This window comes from Sycon ciliatum, chromosome 2 (assembly GCF_964019385.1).
Source record: "Sycon ciliatum chromosome 2, ocSycCili1.1, whole genome shotgun sequence".
NCBI lineage: Eukaryota > Metazoa > Porifera > Calcarea > Leucosolenida > Sycettidae > Sycon > Sycon ciliatum.
Genome location: NC_088644.1, coordinates 19,379,593 through 19,400,941, shown reverse-complemented (window position 1 = coordinate 19,400,941; position 21,349 = coordinate 19,379,593). Strand labels below are relative to the sequence as shown.

At 45.0% G+C, this 21,349-nt stretch overlaps 1 protein-coding gene and 1 long non-coding RNA gene across 2 annotated transcripts in view; both read left to right on the top strand.

Annotated features, from left to right (window-relative positions):
• LOC135810426 (phosphatidylinositol 3,4,5-trisphosphate 5-phosphatase 2-like) overlaps positions 1 to 21,097 on the top strand; it is a 37,087-nt gene extending 15,990 nt beyond the window's left edge. The window contains exons 16-29 of the mRNA XM_065323920.1: positions 543 to 595; positions 897 to 954; positions 2,699 to 2,838; positions 3,449 to 3,542; positions 3,758 to 3,854; positions 4,352 to 4,395; positions 4,800 to 4,826; positions 7,531 to 7,596; positions 8,809 to 9,117; positions 9,592 to 9,638; positions 13,227 to 13,289; positions 15,648 to 16,043; positions 19,292 to 19,468; positions 19,881 to 21,097. Of these exons, the coding sequence (XP_065179992.1) occupies positions 543 to 595; positions 897 to 954; positions 2,699 to 2,838; positions 3,449 to 3,542; positions 3,758 to 3,854; positions 4,352 to 4,395; positions 4,800 to 4,826; positions 7,531 to 7,596; positions 8,809 to 9,117; positions 9,592 to 9,638; positions 13,227 to 13,289; positions 15,648 to 16,043; positions 19,292 to 19,468; positions 19,881 to 19,919 (1,610 nt within the window). The 3' untranslated portion in view covers positions 19,920 to 21,097. The remainder of the gene's footprint in view (positions 1 to 542; positions 596 to 896; positions 955 to 2,698; positions 2,839 to 3,448; positions 3,543 to 3,757; positions 3,855 to 4,351; positions 4,396 to 4,799; positions 4,827 to 7,530; positions 7,597 to 8,808; positions 9,118 to 9,591; positions 9,639 to 13,226; positions 13,290 to 15,647; positions 16,044 to 19,291; positions 19,469 to 19,880) is intronic.
• Positions 10,372 to 12,412, top strand: LOC135810789 (uncharacterized). Its single transcript, XR_010552394.1, has 2 exons — positions 10,372 to 11,113; positions 11,898 to 12,412. It is a non-coding gene; the product is annotated as an uncharacterized LOC135810789 (long non-coding RNA).
• Positions 21,098 to 21,349: the final 252 nt, after the last annotated feature.

Here is a 21,349-nt window from a genome sequence, read left to right as displayed (position 1 = left end):
AGGATTTTTTTTACTTGGCCTAACCCTCACCTCAACTATGAACTTTTGGATTTTCCTAAGAGGCTGAAATGCATTGTTCCCCTATCAAACGAGCTCCAAAATCAGCTTTTTTAGCACTCAACATATATGTATGGATCCCTGGCGTCACGGGAATGCACTGCCTGTGCGAATTCGATTGGCAATATGTGGTGAACGATGGATCACAGCCTCTCAAGGTCATCAGACTCATCACTCGTATGCAGAGTATTGGGGTTATGCGATTTACCTGATTCTTATAACTTATGCTTTTCAAGTATAATGAGACATGCTTGATCATAGTGAGTTGTAGAACACTATTCTTTCATTGTACAACTAGCTGGATAGTGTGTTGATGTGGAGTAATGTTGCTGCCATGCTACTCAATTGAATCAGATCACGTTAGAAAACTATGCCCAGACACATAACCAGTAGGATAATTATACACTTGTGCAAGGCTCTAACCTTGTTCGTGACATAGGATTTCATTGAGTATGGCTGTGTTTGTGATTGTGCTTGTTTGACAGATGGAGCACCCTCCACTGGTACTTACGTCCACTTCACCTATGCAGCTGCGATTGTAAGTCACACTATTTGCTGCTGCTGCCATTTTGCACAGGATCTCGACTAAGAAAGTTGGTTGCATTTTCCTAATCGATGGTGGCGAAGTTCCGTTCTCTTCTGAATAGGTTTAGTTCCTGTGGCTGTGGGTATGTTCACTAGGGTGATGTGTTGTTCTGCTTGGCTGCTTGGCTGGTTGTAGATTGGGTCCAGCAGTAAGACTAGGTTGATGTGTTTTTCTGCTTGGCTGGTTGTAGATTGGGTCCAGCAGTAAGACTAGGTTGATGTGTTGTTCTGCTTGGCTGCTTGGCTGCTTGTAGATTGGGTCCAGCAGTAAGACTGCCTACTACCTGGAAGTGCACTCCGAGTGTCTGAACAGTAAGATATTGTTAAGTGTCTCTTTCCTGCCATTCTATTTGCATTCGTGTACTTTTTTCTTCTTCTGAAAAATGCCCCAGGCTTACTCCTAGTTCTGTGTGCAACTGTTGTACTGGAGGCATGGTTGAGGCAGACGGGGAATATGTGACCAAGGGAAGCAAGCGGTAGCAACAGCAAAGTGATGAATGGAGTAGATGAATCAAGGAGGAAGAAGCACAGTCGTTGTGAGATGGTGACGGGTGATGAGGAAGAGGGTGAGAATGATGAGAGGGAGAAGAGCAGCGATGAGAGGGAGGAAAGTGAGGATGAGGGTAGGAGTGGTGAAGACGAGATGTTTGATGTTGACGAGAAGGAGTCCGCTCTGTACAAGCAGTTGGCGTCAAATCCAGAGTGTCATTATGTATTTTGATGATTCCTGGCTCAGTGCCGTTCGGTGTTAGAGTTAGCTCAAGCAGCTGCAGGTGTTAAAAGCTGTCTACATACGTACGTGTGATCCTGTGCTGTGCAAGCAGAAAGAAGGTGCAACAACTTTCACACTCTTCAAGTAGTATGCACACACACACACACCACCATGTCCATTCACAAAGAACTTCTTACCTCTACATATCCATGTACAAGAAGTATACAGTCAACTTCGCTACTAACGACTGCGGATATAACGACAATTCGCGAATAACGACATAATTTTCATGCCCAGAGCAAAGTCCCATCCACCTGTGACACATATAATGAGACTTCGGGTATAACGACACTTCGCGAATAAGGACACTTTTCTGATGCCCCGCCGAGTGTCGTTATAAGCGAAGTTGACTGTAACTACCTTTCACAACCTACCATATGTTATTGGCTGATTGTGAGTTGCGCTTCTTGTACCGCCTGATTTCGCTATAATTATGCTGTTACTCTAGGTGTAAGAACTCCTTGTAATTTTGACTATATTGTAAACGAGGGAAAGTCCCTGGTTCCAGTTTGACTATATTGTAAACGAGGGAAAGTCCCTGGTTCGAGTTCTGGTGGTGACAGTCATTTTTTTCTTCAGACTTTTCCCGTTTGTGTCTTTCCCTCAAACCAGTGAATATATTGGTTGTTCTGGTCATTCTTCATTGCGAGACAAATTTCCGCTGATGAGTGTCACATAGTGGTGAAACGAATGTCAAAACCTACTAGTCGAATATTCTTCAGCTTAACGAACGAATGAACGAATATTCTTTTCGTAACACAGATGACATCACATGCCCTCCTCTCAGTCATTTGATGGATATTGTCAATACTAATATATTATTAGGTATGACAAACGGTAGTGCCACGTAAAATATACTGCCACATAAGGCTACTTCGAAGTTCATAAATGTTATGTGCAACATCGGCAGTCCAGTATGGACATACATGTGCATGCATGCAGTACAAAGTCACAGGCAGGCTGTACGCACTGCACTGTACCGTGTTCGGCGGCCATGTATGTACAGGCACTGCATTCGAAGTGACGTAACGAATACTCGAATGTGACTTAACGAATATTCGAATGTGCCAAACCGAACGAATGTTCGAATATTCGAATATTCGTTTCACCACTAGTGTCACACGAAAACATTTTGTTATGACTGCACGATTTGTTTATTCATTGCCATTTTAAGGTCATTGCCACCACGACGATAATTCAAAGATGTTAATTTCCCACTAAATAAGCTGTATATTACGTCAAAATGTAGTGTAAGATGTGTCTGCTGGTAACTGTTCATTTCAGGCTCAGCACGCAGTGTGAACAACACGTCGTACCTGACACATGACAAGCAGTCTGACTTTCGCAAGAGCTGTCCCAAAGTCCTGAGACACATGTTGCACGACACCAGCTTTCCAGAGTGGTCTTCTACGCAGCTTGAGAAGGTATGGTGATATGCTGTTTTTTTTCCTGCAGTTCCTTTATTGAATGCATGGCGCTTCTTCTTTTCCTCTGTCTAGCTCTCCTTTTGTGTGCATCCACACACGCACATGTTGCCCCCCCCCCCCCCCCTACACACACACACACACACACACACACACACACACACACACACACAAAGGTGTGAACATTTTCCTTGGGGCGTATTCAATGTCCGATTGTTATCAGAAATACACTTGATCAGCATTAGAATTAAAAATTCGCGATTTGCGTGAGTCCCAGCGAGACTGAGTTCTCCGCATCCGTAGGAACGGAACCACCATCAAAGATCGAAGCACAGATACAGCTCCTGAAGCAGTGGGAAGTGTCTTCGTACCAGGCCACGAGTCCCCAATAATTATTAACTGTGGAACGCAACACGGTTGGAAAACCCTTCAGCTTCCATTCAGGACTTGATCTGCGTTTAAAAAGAACTGTTATCAATATGCAGGTATCTAAGTTTGTCTGTGGCATTGTGTTGTTTTACAAGTACATGTACTCTGATGAGTCTGATCTCTAATTATGGGTTTGTACCTGTGTGTATGTGTGTGTGTGTGGTGGTCGTGGTGTTTGCAGATGAGTCTTCAGCCTATCCTGGCAGATGAGGAGTATCTGATGCATCAGCATTTCTTTATTGCTGTCAAATCAGTCGATGGTGATGAAGTGTATGGTAGGTTTGTGTGCATGTTATGGCTGCTGCTGCTGCTGCTTATGGAGTACAATGGTGTGTACTGTGTGATCATGTAATTTGTTATAGGTTGCAGTGTACAGGGCGGGCTGCAGCATGTCTTACTGAGGTAGCTGTAATGAATTGTCATGACGCGCGATACCCATCACTGAGTAGTACATTGGATATGTGCTGTCCTCTGGTGTGGTGCATGCCAGGTGGTGGTGTTGTCGCTGCCGTGGAGTTCTTTTCACAGTCTCCTGTAGAATTTGGAATTGAGCTGACACGACATGGCAAAGCAACTGGGTACTTACGGTACGTATTGAGTCAGTGTTCTTATGTTTTATCCTTGGTGTAAAAAATGGTAGCAAGAGAATGTATGCACCAAGAGTAGGCATGTAAAGTTTGATTCTATGATGACAAGTTTTTATCTGACACAATTGAAAATTTCCCCTATGATTCGATGCGGCTATCCCTCAAAAGGCCCTGTTTGGACCATCTTGTGAATGAAAATTTTCCTTCATGAGTTCAAATTCTGCCTTTGCAGGTGTCATCGACTTGTTAGTGCCTTAAAGTGCTCAATCCTGCTGTGTATAAACTCTAGGTGGCAGTGAGGAGAGCCTTTCTTCTTGCTTTTTTTACATTTTCAGTGACCGTGTTATCCATTAGTTTCCATAGCTTTGCCTGTGAGCGCTGCATTGGGGATAGGATGCTGCAGAAATATTCCCCCAGAAATATCTTCATTTACTTCCAGTATCAGCAATGTGTTCATTCGTTCTTTCTCTCTTGTTTGTCTACCACTACATGTACAGTGGAAGCATCTACATTCCCGTCAAGACAACTCGCAACCCTTATGGTATGTGCAGTTTTTAAACTTTTTATCCGTTTCATTCATCCCGTTCTCCTGCAGGTGTGACGTTATTGCACAGTCGCCCAGACGCATTTAGACACTTTTCAGAACTTACAGTCATGACTTTATTGTAGCTTCTAGTTTACTGCTAGTTGCAGCACAAAGTGGAATGTTTGTTACGGGCTGTGCGCGCTTTCACACAGTTGTACTGTATTTGTTATGTTGCTATGTAAAATTTCAATTGCTCTCATTGACATGGTCTGGTTCAGGCTGTTGCAGTGATCTTGCAGCTTCATTGCCGGTACAATGTCACGCAGTAGCAATTTCCAATCTATATTCTAATTCCCCTGCATCAGCCTGTGTGTGTTTCTCTTCTTGCACATGTTGCCCTTTTCTCCTGCTCATTGCAGATGATGTCAGTCTCATCCATGAAGAAGGTACACATCTTTGTACAGTATCTTGAATGCTAGTTACTAGTATGTGTGTATGAATGTGTAGTGTGCGTGTTTGCCTGTGCAAAGCCGATTACTCTAATTTCAGCCTGTTTGGGCGTGTTCCTCTCACTCGAGTTGAACCTTGGTGTGGAAGTTGTAGCCTGCAGGCACGGTGACCAGGTGATTGGTGTACGCATGAGCACGTGGCAAACTTTGCACGCGTCAATGTATCCACAGTGACCTCAAGATGCGGGGAAATTTTAAATTTTGAATTTTCCCTTGTTCAAGCACTGCACTTGCAGTACTTGTACACACTTTCAGCAACCGACACTTTTGCTGGTGTGCAAAGTATAATCGTGAGCACAAGGGTCCCGGCCAAGTTCTAAAATCAGTTGCACGCGTATGTCCAAGTTTATCGTATGCGAGTAAATATCCTTGGAAACGGTACGATAAAAGTGAGTTTGCACGGCCTATAAGCGCCGAACGCTGCATCGCAGCCTTCTCGGACCAAAACCAGTCGACTCAGCGTCCAAAAGACGATGGGTCAATCGCATTCATCCGTGCTTTTATAAGAACGAAATGGCGCTTTCAGTGACATTTTGCATACGAATCCCCATCTAGTAGGGCGGAGTCACCCAGGTTTGGTAGAACTGGTGAGTTCGATTGGCAATAAAGAAGGAAGGGAGCGTCTCAGCTTCCTCGGAACAAGACCATTCAACGCAGCACCCCGAAGACTACAACTGGTGAAAATTTGATTTTAGGCTATCATCATCATCATCATCAGCCCTTTCGCGTAGGCATCAGCGTTAGCCTAGCCTTCGCTTGGGCCACACCCAATGTTAGACATGATACCAGAAGAGAAGGGGAGAAAAAGAGAAAGAAAGCAAAACCAAAAACGAAAAAGGGAAAATATAGGTGAACAAACACTTGATCATACGCATACTATTCAAAGACACTAACAATGCAACACGCTGGTGCAGCACTAGCACATTGCAAGTAGCTATAAGTAAGTTAGACCTGTTTAGTGGTACACATATTTCTTGTCGATGATGCCATTGACCAGTTGACGCCACCCGGATCTCGTGCGCGCAATTTCACGCAATCTGCAGAGGTTTGTACGGTTGTTGAGCGACCTCCCGATACCCCAGCCCATCACCTAGCGTCTATTTACAATGACATGATTTAAGGCTATAATTCCCCTTTAAGCAAGAGTACATAAACCAGAGTGTGCAACTCGGGATGGTTCCTGTGGGAGCGTAATCTGTGCAGTACGTCATTTCTGACGGCATGGTAAGGCACAGGCACAGTGAAAAGTTGCGTAACCAGTCCCAGTGGTGCAGGTCACTGAGTTTGTCTTGATTTCGGTTTTTGATACGGATAGCATGGTGAAATTACTTGCCAGGGAAGGTACACAGCATACGCAGTCACATAAAAACACCGAAATCCTAAAACAGGACGTCTGAATCATGCAAACTTGGCTGATTTCCGGACTGTGAAACACGAAAATTTGAGCTTTACGCAAGACGCAGCTTGGCTGACCTCATCAGGGTGACGCAGTGCACAAACTGCGCTGTTTCAGATCTGATATGCACAGTTGCACACTCTGGTTTATGTACTCTTGCTTTAAGCTTCATCCCCTCCTGATCAACCATTATACTTCCCTGACTCGACTATGCCTATCCGTGTTGTTACTCAGCACAAACATCTCGGTGTGATGTTTGACTGCAAACTCTCTCGGGCTGCACATGTCAACTGTGTATGCAAGCGAACCAGTTCAGCATTAGGGGTACTACAACCACATTGCACTCATTTGCCCATCCAGTGTAAACTATTATTTTTATTTTATCAGTGCTATATTCTCCATATTCGACTATTGCGATACCGCTTGGTGTGGCCTTTCTGACGCAACTCTGAACCAATTAGAAGTCCACCATAGATTTATACTTAAAATTCTTTACAACAAGGATCGATGTTTTCCATCGGATGCCCTTTATCGACTTGCACACACTTCTCCTCTCTCCGTTCGTCATAACCACCATCTCTGTACACTGGTTCATAAAATATTTCTTCATAAAACCCCTTCACACATGATGAAGTACAATTGGTTTTCGACAAGCTCAACCCGTAACGCGCTTATCCTGCCTCTTGTTAAGTCAGCCCAGTATCTAAAGTCCCCCTTGTTTTCCGGTTACTCTCATTAGTTAGCATTACCATAGGGTCTGAAAACTTGTTCTTCTATTGGTCGGTTTAAAGATCTACTATCGCAACTGAACTAGACGCAATAATTATTATCGAAGAACATTCTCGAATACCTGGGTGATGCACGAATTTTGATTGTGCTCACTTCCGTTAATCGTTTTTCTTTGTAATTTTCCATTCATTTTTTTGCTTTTGCTTTGTTTTCCTAGCTTACTATTGCCGTGGCTGGCTCAACGCCCTTGTCTCAGGGGATTCTGTCCTTGCATTAGCTATGCTTGTCACATGCTATGAGATTGTGTCTAATAATAATAATAATAAGCCATTGAGGAAAATGTTTATACTGTGATTAACCTGATGAATGCATGTGATTGGATTCATGGGCATCATTGCTGTTCTTTTTCAGCTTTATTGTCAAGTTTGCAAGCATTGGAGTTATGGTATAGTTGTTTTTCTAACCCAATGACTGCTCCTGCTGCTACTCCACGTGCTTTGTAAATGTTGTATGCAGCAGAAGTCGACTCTGAAAGGGCTACTTCAGCATCGATGATATCGGCACCACCACACCTAGCGCCAGGTTAGACCTAGGCAGTAGAAACTCATGGATAGAGAGAGATTAAGATGCGCACCACACACGTCAGGTGAACGTGCGGGGGTGATAACTACTGGATAACTACGTTCAGTTGTTTACACCGACTGAATGGGCCCCGGTCTCGAACAGCACACCCTGTTACTAGTGATGTTTATTCCCGTAGCTAAGCAAAAGACGTTACTTCAGTAACGTCTGGCGCTAGCCAGGGTCCACACAGTTTTAATTCCGTGTTTGTCCATCGGCATTCCTTGCGCTATCCCGTACCTGTCCCGTACCGTACCATCAAAGACAGCTGGCCACAATATTCAAATAGGGTTTCAAATGCAAGATCATAACGTAAAGCAGCTTGGAAGAATGAGTATGTATGCGAAGTGTATCGGGGGAATGCATGCAGGACAATAGTGCGGGTTCGAATCCCAGGTTGTCTTGAAAATAAAATAGGAGAAATGAAAAAAAGTATATCCCTATTCTTTTTTGCCTAGGTCATCAAGGTGGTAGACGGTGTCGTATTACCCTCGAATGCAAAGAGAAAGTTTGATGTAGTCAATCAATGGAGAAAAAAAAACATTTCCATCAGTACTAATAACATGCATGATGAGCTAGCTAAGCAAAAAAGCATAGCGTAGGGCCCTGGGCTTCCAAGCTCTCTCGTTAGTTTCCGTCCAAGTACAATATTACTAGCTTCCTAGCTTCCTGCGCGACAAAAAGTGAAATTAGTCCTCGTGGAAAGTTTCAGAAAATTTGCTTGTGAAGAGCCTGAAGCTCTTTCTGTTCTTCAGTCTGACTCTTCATATTACTGTGAACCAATAAGTATTCTTATCATGGGTTCATATTGATTTCCACTAATTCCCTTGATCTTCACTGGTCAAATATTTGCCATCTTTGACCAGTGCCATTTTGACGACTTTTTTTACAATTCGCCACCACACACGTTGAAATACCATGATAAATATTATGTTATTGACCTCGTAGTTGGTGAATATGGAAAATGTAGGCGGCTTGTAAAAGACCTCGGCAGACCGTGCGCTTCCCATACTGCTTTCTAAACAAACTAGTGTGCACATACCTGCCTGGAGTCTAATTTACCAAAGTGATGCTGCTCACAAATTGGAAGTTTTCAAAATGATCAATGTAGTATGCTTAAGAAACTGCTGATTTACAGTACGTACTGTGTTACTATTGTACACCTGCATGCAGCGAGTCCTGTTGCCATCCGTGGTCAGAGCTTGCAAGACACCATGAGCCAACTTAGCGGTCTCCAACGGTCATCCACTGGTCATGCCATGCCACCCATACCTGTCTTGCAATCTGATATTGAAGCGGTGCGTCTGAACCCAACACCAGCGTCAGCGTCAGGAGGCGGAGGGAGTACTTCAGTTGCACCACGTCCACCTGCCACTGCACCGCCTCCCTTGTCACGGCGTAGCAATCCGGGTGGTAGCATGCGTGTGTCCGCCACATCTTCTGGCTTTGGCAGAGACTCTAGTGATGTCGATGCGCCACCTGGTCAGATTGCCATGTGTTTGTGTGTGTGTGTGTGTGTGTGTGTGTGTGTGTGTGTGTGTGTGTGTGTGTGTGTGTGTGTGTGTGTGTGTGTGTATGTGTGTGTGTGTGTCTATGTATGTGTGTGTTTTGTCACTCCCCGCACTGCCACGTCTTGCTAATAGTAATAGTACGCTAAGAATCTCCCTACACATGTGACATATTGTGTATGAGTTATCCCGCCTGGAACTGTACTAGCATATCACAGCCTACAGTTGCAGGCTACACGTACATACCAAAAGTACATGAACCAGCATGTGCAATTGCATGGCCAGTGCTCAGAACCTGTACGACCTGTCCCCATTGCCCAGTTTACCATTCCCATCACACACCGATCAATGTAGCTTGTATTTGACTGATGTACTCAGTAGTACTGTCTGTATTGTGTGCTCTAGTATTTATGTGTGCTTGTGTGCTCTGTGTGTCATGCTGCTGCAGTACCAGTCCGTCCTTCGCGCTCAAGAACGGCCACGGCAGATCTGCGGGTGAGAGCTTGAGCATATCTGCTCCAGTACTATTTTACTGCATCTTGAAAGATAGCTGGTCTGCTCCTACTACTACTCTACCCATACATCTTCACAGCACTCTACAAACGGTCCCAGAGACCGTTTGTAGAGTGCTGTGAAGATGTATGGGTAGAGTGGATGGCCACAGTGGAGTCTTCACACTTAAAAATGTGCTCCTACTGCGTCTGTTCTGTTAAACTAGTCTTTTCGTAGACTTGGCATTGTATGTCACTTGTGATACTGCCTGTATGTGCGGCATGGTTGATCCGTTACTGCCTGTATATATGGCATGGTTGATCCGTTACTGCCTGTATATATGGCATGGTTGATCCGTTACTGCCTGTATATATGGCATGGTTGATCCGTTACTGCCTGTATATATGGCATGGTTGATCCGTTACTGCCTGTATATATGGCATGGTTGATCCGTTACTGCCTGTATATATGGCATGGTTGATCCGTTACTGCCTGTATATATGGCATGGTTGATCCGTTACTGCCTGTATATATGGCATGGTTGATCCGTTACTGCCTGTATATGGCATGGTTGATCCGTTACTGCCTGTATATATGGCATGGTTGATCCGTTACTGCCTGTATATATGGCATGGTTGATCCGTTACTGCCTGTATATATGGCATGGTTGATCCGTTACTGCCTGTATATATGGCATGGTTGATCCGTTACTGCCTGTATATATGTAGGACTCAGTATAGAGTCCATGCACTATATGATGTCCAGCACCCTATATAGAGTCCATTGGTCCAAAATCCACTATACAGAGTCCAGGAGTCCACTCAGTTTTGATCAGCTTCATCCTGCCGCGCAATCCCCTATAAGGAGTACACTTTTTCTACAAGTCCCCTATTCACGGTCCAGGAGTCCAGTTTATCCTGTCACGCCGTCCTGTGTGATGTGCCCGAAAGGGAACACATTTTTCAGTTTTGCTTGCCTCGTGGCAGCGCATTCCTTTCTTCACTTCAGCCATGGCTGCCAATTCTGCTGTGCAGTTGCTGACAGTAATCTGTCTCGAGCTAACCAAGGAGGATAAGGAGACGTTCAAAATCAAATCTGGAAAGCGTCTTGTGGTTCTCTGAAGACGTTTCATCAGTGCGCGGGATGAAAGCAGAAATTGCAGAACGAGAAAAGTTCAGCACAGTTCAAATCTGACGAGTCAGGTACACTGACGCTCTCTTTCGTTCGACGCCACAAGGATCCCCTGTTTGGCTGGCCATTGCTGCCAGTAAGACGTTTGAACGGTTTCATCAGAGCGAGGGATGAAAGCAGAAAGCGGAGAAAGAGAAAAGTTCAGCACAGTTGCAATCTGACGAGTCAGATACACTGACACTCTCTTTCGTTCGACGCCACAAGGATACCCCTGTTTGACTGGACAAGAGCTGCATGTACCACCGTGTCAAAAGGCTGTCCAACTACATGGCAGGACGATGACTGAGGTAAGGAAGCTTTTACTCGTTTCGATTGGTCTGCTGTTCTGTCGTTATGCTTGAATTTTTTTTCCATTTTCAAGGAGCGTATCGCGTTTGTTTGATGTTGCTTGAATGAATGCCCTAAAAGTAATCAACCACTTCGTAATAGTCCTCAAGGACTGCAAGGACTTTGCATCAATCGTATAATGACCGTCTAGCTATCATCAATTATTATTTTATTTCATGAGAAATGTATTTTTATCCCTGTGATAATTATGTGAACTCCACGACACTCTTCCTGTAGTATGATGTCAAATACAATGGGATCCACAAACGCAGTGCCAGTGTACTAGTAGTAGTAGGACTAGGAGGATTGCTTGTATGCCAATGACAAGAAAGCTTCAAGCTAATACTCGTATTCCCTGAAGTAACCGTTTTGATGTCACGAACATGACATTGTGTCAGTGAAACTGCCTCGTGACAACAAATCATTGCATTTCCATCTTGGGGAAGACTGACTGACCGCAACGCTGTACAGATTGTTCAAATCATCTCATTTCAATTTAGTTGCAGTGAAGTGAAACACTGTGTACACTACATGCATGTTGGTGTGTCTGTGCGTCTTGAGTGTGCACAAACGATCTTATTCCTCGTATTACTAATAGATTATTGTCCCCACCATCACCTGTTCACAGGTCTTTGAGTGGATTGATTTTCATTGAGCATCACATTCGTTGAGAACTTGGTAGTTGTGTGCTCCCATGCATCATTACGGTAATAAGCGTATCCTTGTGCTATCTATTTGTTGCAGGTGTGCTGATCTTCAGAAGCTTGCGGAACTGAGTGCTGCTGAACATTTGCATGGCCATGAGCAATGGTGAAGCTTGCTATTGCACTCTCAGCATGTGCTAGTATTATGCTGACCACTGCACTATGTTACTCTCTTACACTACTACGTGTATGTAAACGTGCGTGTACCCGTCCCCGTACGCATTCGTTTCGTATAATAATTTGTTATCCCTCTTGACTTTACATGTAAATGGGTGGACGTTTGCATGGCTGTTGGAGTTGCGTGTGTATTGTGTCTCTATTCTTTTCTTGGTGTTTTCTTGGCGTTGTATAAGTTTGTGTGTGTGTGTGTGTGTGTGTGTGTGTGCGTGCGCGCGCGCACAATAATTTGAAAACAAATAATTAATCCTGGGCTCTCCATTATTCTCTTTTGATTCTTGGTTTTTTCCTAGGTATTTTCTTGGCGGTGTGTGGGTGTGTGCATGTGTGTGTGCGTGCACAATAATTTGGCAACACTACATGATTGAGATATTGTAATTTGCAGCGTCTGCGAAGAGACCACTTGATTTGAGGATGGTGTTTGTAGGGTTTTCATGTAATGAAGTGGCTGCAGTGGCGCCTCAATACATATTTTTTTATCTTGAGAAGTGAATGATGTAAAGGATTAAAGGGAGAGGCCGTTTTCTGGTTAATATTCACTGCTTACAGCAGATCCTATGTCTATTTTCGAACTCGATAGGGGATGCCTAATTGGCTGGACTTTATACGTGTTGTCCACATAAAGACTCTTTATAGTTGATTTCAAAGTTTGGACTCCGTACAGTTGATTTTGGACCAATGGACTCTATATAGGGGTGAAGCCAATTGGCTGGACTCTATACAGGGAGTGATGTCCATCGAAACTTTGAGCTCACAGTTGATTCCAAGTTTGGACTCTGTACAGTGGATTTTGGACCAATGGACTCTATATAGGGGTTGGACATCATATAGGGGCTGGACGCTCTACTGAGTCCAACATATATGGCATGGTTGATCCGTTACTGCCTGTATATATGGCATGGTTGATCCGTTACTGCCTGTATATATGGCATGGTTGATCCGTTACTGCCTGTATATATGGCATGGTTGATCCGTTACTGCATGTATATATGGCATGGTTGATGGCATTGTGATACTGCCTGTATATAAGGCTTGGTTGACGACACTGTGTCTTCTGCTTTCATGTAGTTCATTATGTGTGACAACTGATAAATCACTACTTCAAGTAAAATCCACCCTGACCTTTTAGTTTGTTGCTGCTGCTGCTGTTGTCATCATTGTCTTTGTGGCTGTTGCTATTGTGTTTATATAGGGCGATGAAAAGCCAAGTATACCTGCTAGAGCAGAAGATCGTCCACCTGTACCAGTGAAGAAGGTTAGTGGTCGATGTTACTGTCTCACTCATCATGCTTGTGTAAAGACTAACGCCTAGTTCACATTCGACGCAACGCTGACGGTACGCGAGGTAAGGGCCTGTCGGGACGGCTGGGGTGAGCTGTATAATCTTGTACGATTCATACGACACGACATTCTGCAGTCGTTGCGATGTTGAACAGCGCGCGTCATAAGCCACGGTCCATGACGGGGTGACTTTCGGAAGTTTCGGACCTAATTTCTTGTTTTCCGGGGACTTCTTTTCAATTATTTCTCCTTGAATGAAGCGGAATCAAGTTCACAATGCAAGTTTTCATCAAGACCAAAAAAGTAGCCCTGAAAGTTGTGCCATTCAAATAATAGCCCCAGGAAATGATAAACCAGTTCGTCTGCCACGCTCCTGAACTATCCTTAAATACGATACGTGACATCACATCGTATCTTGCTAAATTCAACTCAACTTGTGTTAGCCATTCTGCGAGTTATCATGGGAAGCGCAGTGTTCGAAATGCTAAAATTTCCAAGTACGAATCGAGAGTAGACGCCGTCTCCTATTCACACTCAAAATGTAGCCATTTTGTACCCTTGCGTCCCTATCTACACCCGTCTACGGTATGAAAAGTTAACTGATCCAACTCTTCCTGTCGCTTCCCGATCCGTACAGTAGTACGGTTGCGTTCCCGTTCCTGGTGTTCACGTTGGACGCCGTCAGACCGTCCTGTCGCTTCCCGTTGATCCTTACGCCGCGCCCCATCGCGCCCCGTCGAATGTGAACTAGGCTTAACACGCAATTGGGTGTGTAGTGTGTGTAGTGTGTGTATCCAGTGTACTCAATGCTCAACATGCTGTTGTGTTGTCGTCTTCACTATTAAAGGGGAAGTTAAGCCTACAAGCATACAAATCCCAATCTCAGACCTCAGACCTGCCCATCGCAGAAGCGATGATAGCGGACAGATATGTTAGACATAGCAGCTTGTGCTGGGATTACATCATTCAACAGCTTGCAAGGCTGATGAATTGACCACCACTAATTTTAGCCTGGTATCCACCACACAGCTGATTGAAGTGGCTTTTCTGGCCATTGAATCCCTATTTTTCATTTTTTCCATTTTTCTTTTTTTCTTTTTTTGTAACACACACGCCACACCCCCATACTCCGGCATACACTGGCTGTTGGTAACCACCCAGGAAAATGAAAGAAGAGCTAGGAGAATGAGAAAGAGAAGAAAGACGTGTGCGACCGTAATCGTCGGGAATTGAACCCGCAACCTCTCGATTGGAAATCGACTGCACATACCACTGCACCACATCCCCATCTAGTAGGGCGCAGTCACCCAGTTTCGGTGGCAGTGGCAAGTTCGATTGGCAATAAAAGAGGAAGGGAGCGTCTTGGCTTCCTCGGACCAAGACCATTTGACTTAGCATCCCGCTAGGCCTTATGGCCAAAATCCCAGCCTGGCAAGAAAACGCACTTCTTGTCCGCAGGAAAAGACGCAATAAACTGCATTCGACAATCTACTGCAGCGCGTATAAAGGCCACAGTAGCAACAGTGCAAAAAATGAAAATTACGGACCATACTCGATGCAGAATAATATTTAATGAAATGCATCATGAGACCATCGCTGCGCATGTGCCCGCATGGGCTAACTTGGCTTTGATACTCAACGCCGGCATTAAAAGTCACATGCATACTTGGACTACTCAGAGAGGCTGTGCGCTTCAGCCAGTGTCATTGCTCCTGTACCTCGTATCCTCTTTCCCTGTCTTCTGTTTGTTCCCCTCTTTCTCTATCCACTGTTCCCCGTGCCCTATCTACTATCTCTGGTGACATGTTTTCGAACGCCTGTTTTTTTTTGCCCTCTTGTCTGCTCACACTGCATGAGTGTCTTACCAGGACTGTAGCTAAGAGGAGATAAGCACTTGTATATTTGTACGGGTCAATTTCTACTGAACTGTTAAGATCTCTGCTCGCTATAATACTGCTGTCTGCACAGGGCATACATCTCTCTAGCTGCCCCTCTTTATGTGATGGAAAGGCACAGAGACCAATGTCCATACCCGGCACCCATGATGAATCTACAGACCCCACTGTGGGCAATGTTGACTATAGGCCGTACCGGGAAAGGACCCATTACGTGATAAATGGTGATGTGTCGACGTTACATCCCCGCTCTCAGAACATAACGCGGCGCCCTGTAAGTTTCTGCGGCCGGTCACGCCATGTACATTGCTCTTGTTTTGCACTATAGCTTGTTGAAGTATGTTGTTGGTGTGCGGGTCATCTCTCTCTCTCTCTCTCTCTCTCTCTCTCTCTCTCTCTCTCTCTCTCTCTCTCTCTCTTCCTGTCATTGTCATTAGGCACAGGGTAGTCGGCCATCTCTCACGGATCCTGCAATCAATTTCCCACATTCATTAGATGTGGTATCACCCAAAAGCAGCATGGCAGCATCACAGCCATCCCAGTCATCGTCATCAGCCATGTCGAGATCATCTTCTGATGAGCGACCGCCCCTGCCACCGCCCAATGCTAGCAGCGGAATAGGCATTGTGTCCTCTCGCCATGGACCAGCACCTGCACCGCCAGCAGGGACATCATCTATAGCGCCTGGATCATCACCAACACATTCGGTTCTGATGCGCTCGCGGTCTGCTCAGATGGCCCATCAGAACTCCTCACATCGCCCTCGCCTATCCACAGCTGACGCAGACCTTGCTGCCCCCGCGCACTCTAGAAGTCATGCAGACAGCAGTCTCGTAAGCCACCACTCATATCATGCATAAGGTCACGTCTTTAGAATGCATGATGTATGCTATCTTAGCCTGGTCACAGAGGAGTGTGTTCTCTCCGTTGTTAAAGGGGAAGTTAAGGCAAAAATTAAAATTTCACCAGTTGTAGTCTTCGGGGTGCTGAGTCGAATGGTCTTGGTCCGAGAAAGCTGAGACGCTCCCTTCCTACTTGAATCCGAATCGAACTCGCGCACTTCCACCGAAACTGGGTGACTGCGCCCTACTAGATGGGGATTTGTATGCAAAATGTCACTAAAAGCGCCGTTTCGTTCTTATAAAAGCACGGATGACCGCGATTGGCCCATATGTTGTAGTCTTTTGGACGCTAAGTCGACTGGTTTTGGTCCGAAAAGGCTGCGATGCAGCGTTCCTCCTTTATTCCCAATCGAACATGGTTGAAGAAGCGGTCACGTGCTCCTGGGTGCCCAAATCACCTGGTCACCACGCCAGCAGGGGAGAACTTTCACACCAAGGTTCAACTCGAGTTCAACTCGAGTGACAGGACTGCACCCAAAAAAGGTCAAACAGGCTAGTAAGTTGTACCCTGCAGGCACGGTGACCAGCTGACTAGTGTACGCAGGAGCACGTGACCGCTTGTTCAACCATGTTCGATTGGGAATAAAGGAGGAACCCTGCATCGCAGCCTTTTCGGACCAAAACCAGTCGACTCAGCGTCCAAAAGACTACAACATATTGGCCAATCGCGGTCATCCGTGCTTTTATAAGAACGAAATGGCGCTTTTAGTGACATTTTGCATACAAATCCCCATCTACAGTGCATTTCAAAACTATAGACGCGTAGGGTTTTTGAAATATTTCAAATTTGGCTGGAACCTTTTGAGAATAGTTTACGGAATATTGCTCAGGATCGCTCCACAATTACTCTCATATAGTTTCTAAAGGATTGGATAACAGACGCCCAATTTGGAAAAAATTATGCACAAAGTGATCACAGATTTTATGTGGTATAGATGCTGGCATAACGGTTTTTGCCTAGGTACGCGTCTATAGTTTTGAAATGGACTGTAGTAGGGCGCAGTCACCCAGTTTCGGTGGAAGTGCGCGAGTTCGATTGGGATTCAAGTAGGAAGGGAGCGTCTCAGCTTCCTCGGACCACGACCATTCGACTCAGCACCCCGAAGACTACAACTGGTGAAATTTTAATTTTTGCCTTAACTTCCCCTTTATGTCTTTGTGCATGAGACGCCACTATTCCATGCAATATATGGAATAGTGGTGTACATTCTACTGGTGGTATCAGATGCAGCACCTGTGCAGTAATGGTTAGGGCATAGCAAGCTTCAGTAATGACCACTGACACACATTCCCAACCGATCATTTGCCACATCCATCTGTCCCTTCATTCACCACATCCACTCGCCCGCCTCTTGTGCCAGGCCACGCATTCCGGTTTGACTTTGGGTCGATGTGGTACAGTTGGAAATGTAACCGTACAGAACTACAGACGACTTTTTTAAGTTTCAACATGCTCGAAAATGGCGTAAACCACCTTTTTGAATCTGGAAAATGAGTTTTGGTTTATTTTCCCCGCCCGAAGCACCATTCAAGCGGTACACAAGATGTTTTGCAACAGGTTGGAGTGACATTGTGTCACCGTAGAGTCATTTTGAGGAGCTGGAGTGTGTCTAGTTCCTGTGGAACTGCCGAAGAGAGTGAGAAATGATGGAGACATGAGGGAACGTGCATGTCCTAGATGGATGTGTGACCTCTCCCTTATCCGAACTATCTCCTCATCCGAACCCCTTGGAGACAGCCGGCGCCCCGAGGTGTGCGGATGATCTCCACTCTACTATATTTCTATTCCAGTTGAAAGTGCACAGCCTTTTGGTGTTTCAACGTGTAGCGGGGGACGAGGAGCCCCCCCCCCCCCCCTCCAATAGAATTACGACCCTAATTACGACCCTAGAAGTGTGGTGGAGAGCATCGACATGTGTCACACGTTTTGTGCTTGGGTAGCACGAGCATCTGGGAACTGGTCATCAAAAAATATACAATATTTGATCGAATGTTGAGTCATTCAGCATTTATGTTTATGTTTTGCTGCAGCAAATTTTCCTCTTTTCTGCCATCAGTACACTGTCGTGTGTTCGGTGTGATTTTTACCATAGCTGTTTTTAAAATTTATTTTATGTTGAGACTGTTGCGAGTGCTTAGAAAAGTCGAGACTGTTATCATTAGAGAGGTTCCGCACTACGTAAAGTTTACGTAAGGGGCCATCCGTAAATAATTATATAGATATTTATTTAGAAACGAAAACTAGTCGTTTAGGGGGAGGGGGTTGAGCGCGTGTTCGTTTCTCGAAAAATAGGGAGGTGTAGTCCCACGTAATCCGTGTGTACTTTACTCAGTGACCCACGTACGGCCGTTTTCTGATTCACGACATACCGTGTATGGAGGCTCACCCACGTTTCGCCAGAACGTGGGTGAAAATCAGAATGGAGCGCATTGTGCAAGCTGTGAGAGTGCTCAGCTGAAGAAGTTTCCGAAGCACGAAATCAAAATATTCGATGAACTTCGAAGCTTCGTCTTTGACCAGGTTTGGGCCTTTTGCTTCATGCTTGTGTGTGTTCCGTCTGACTAAAAACAACATTACAAACGTGGGTTCATTGCATGAACTTTACGTGTATCATTCACGTTCCTGTATTCGTTACGTGGGACTAAACCTCCCTAATATCGATGCACAGTTTGTATGTGTGGGCACGTCCAGAAAAAAAGAAAAAATATCGACATTATGTATTGTGTTTACTCAAGGAGGGGGGAGGGGGTTGTAGAGAAATGACTAGTTTTCGTTTCTAAATAAATATCGGTATTTACCGATAACCCTAAGTGGGCGGGAAAATCCGTGAATTCGCGAGTTTGCACTCCACTTACTGAAGTTGTCGGCATAGAGAACGTAAATGGAGCTCTACTAACGGAGGTAGTCCGTGAGTGGATTGGGGTATAAATTTATGACTCTCTGCCTAGGTTGTGCTCTGTCGCGTTTGGAGTTGGCAAGGGCAGCTACGTGATTTGAAAACTCTGTATGGCTGAACACGGATTAGCATACAGTGTACGTAAGACTTTCCGTAGATCGACTGCGTTTTTACTAACGTGAATACGTTGTGCGGAACCTCTCTATTCTTGGCACTGATGCACTCTTGTTTGCATGGGAGTCGAGCCTTTCGCTGTGTACATCTCACCTATATTTGTTGCAGTCGCCCTTCCACAATGGCAAACAATCAACCGTAGCGGACTTTCTCAAAGAACTGGGACTAACTCGCTTCATTGACGGCTTCTTACGTGAAGGCTGGGATGACCTAGAGTTCTTGTCTCACATGAGTTTAGGTGACCTGAGAAAGTGCGGAGTAACTAGCGGTGCTCATCAAAGACAGGTTAGTTAACTCTCTCTCTCTCTCTCTCTCTCTCTCTCTCTCTCTCTCTCTCTCTCTCTCTCTCTCTCTCTCTCTCTCTCTCTCTCTCTCTCTCTCTCTCTCTCTCTCTCTCTCTCTCTCTCTCTCTCTCTCTCTCTCTCTCTCTCTCTCTCTCTTTGCCCGCTGCCATACTTGACCATGCATAGTGAACTTAACGTTACATGACAAGCACAGTGCAACTTTGTTATAGAGCTTTGTGTCAATGGCATCGTCATAATCATATGCATTGTATTGAGTGCCAAAACCCATGCATGTGATGTCACTCAATACTAAACACCTCAAATGATGACATAATGGCACAATCGGTTTTGACTTTTTTTGCAAATGCTTGCTGAATAGTGAATACGATGTATTTGGGTGTGTTTCCCTACAGATCATGGATGCTGTGAAAAATCTACAGTTGTCCAAATAACTACTTCTGTCTTGTTGGCTGGGGCAGTGGTTGCAGTATTACACTGTGACTGTTGTTGCTGCTGCTGCTGCTGATGCCCTTATTGGTATTGTCTATACACCGGAGTAGTACATGAACTAGGACATATTGATATAGTCTATTCTTTTTTAAATGAAATCAAGTTCAACAAATAGTCCTGGTTTTTTGTTGTTTTTTTGTTCACGAAAGAAGCATAGTTGATTCTCGGTCAAACCCCTCTGGATAGAGTTTTTTCTATATGCCAGAAGCAGCTTCCATTTGCCTTCTACATGACTCTATGTGCGATGCTCTCTCTCTACTCCTAAATTAGTCACACGCACATGAACACATGTACAGCCTGCACACTCTGTGCAACAGCGCACCCTCCCCCACACGCGCATACACCACATGCACCTGCACATGCTACTTCAAGCTGATCTTTAAGTGCGCGCCTTTGACACAGCCAGTGTGCTGTTGCTATTATTCTATTTTTCTTCATCCAGACCATAGATTTCGTGATCAGACTTTGTCTTTATCTTGTTTTTAATTTCTTACAGCAGAAGTCATGCTGGCTCGCAGGGTACCCTGCTTGGTTTGTGTCCTGCAGGTGTATACTGCTACCTAGCCCCCCCCCCCCCCCCAATTATCCCAATTTTCAATGTTGTGTTCCCACATCACCCTTGACTGCCATGAGGGCAGCAGCAATACTGCTAGCCAGGCAGACATCTATGTGCCTATGTGTTATTATCAACTTGTTTGCTGCCAGCTATCACACATTGCTTGGCTGCTCCCTGTAGCGGTCTTTACTCGCTGCGTTCTGTTATTTGACCATATCCTTCTAATGTTCAGATGCATGCATACGCGTGCACACACACACACCATACACCACACACCATACACCACACACACGCACGCACGCACACACACACACACACACACACACACACACACACACACACACACACACACACACACATACACATACACAAACACGAATATGCTGCTCTTGCTCTACTTAGGATTTTGCTCAACTTGGGAAGTATTCCTCCTCGCTGATGCGAACTGCTTCTGTTTTTCAATTTTGTATTTTTGTGTTAATGCTCGGTTATAACAGCTGAGTGCGTTCCCGTCTATTGCTGGTATGTGCTTTCTTTTTACTGAGAATTCTCTGAGTGCCATCACTTCCTTCACTGTTCCTCCAGTTTGTGTGATCAAAAGGGCAGGTAAAACGGAGTGCTCGCTTTGGAACCATTCTATAAGCGCCAGTGTGTGTGTGTGTGTGTGTGTGTGTGTGTGTGTGTGTGTGTGTGTGTGTGTGTGTGTGTGTGTGTCCCATATGGTGCAGTGGTATGTGCAGTCGATTTCCAATCGAGAGGTTGCGGGTTCAATTCCCGACGATTATGGTCGCATACGTCTTTCTTCTCTTTCTCGGA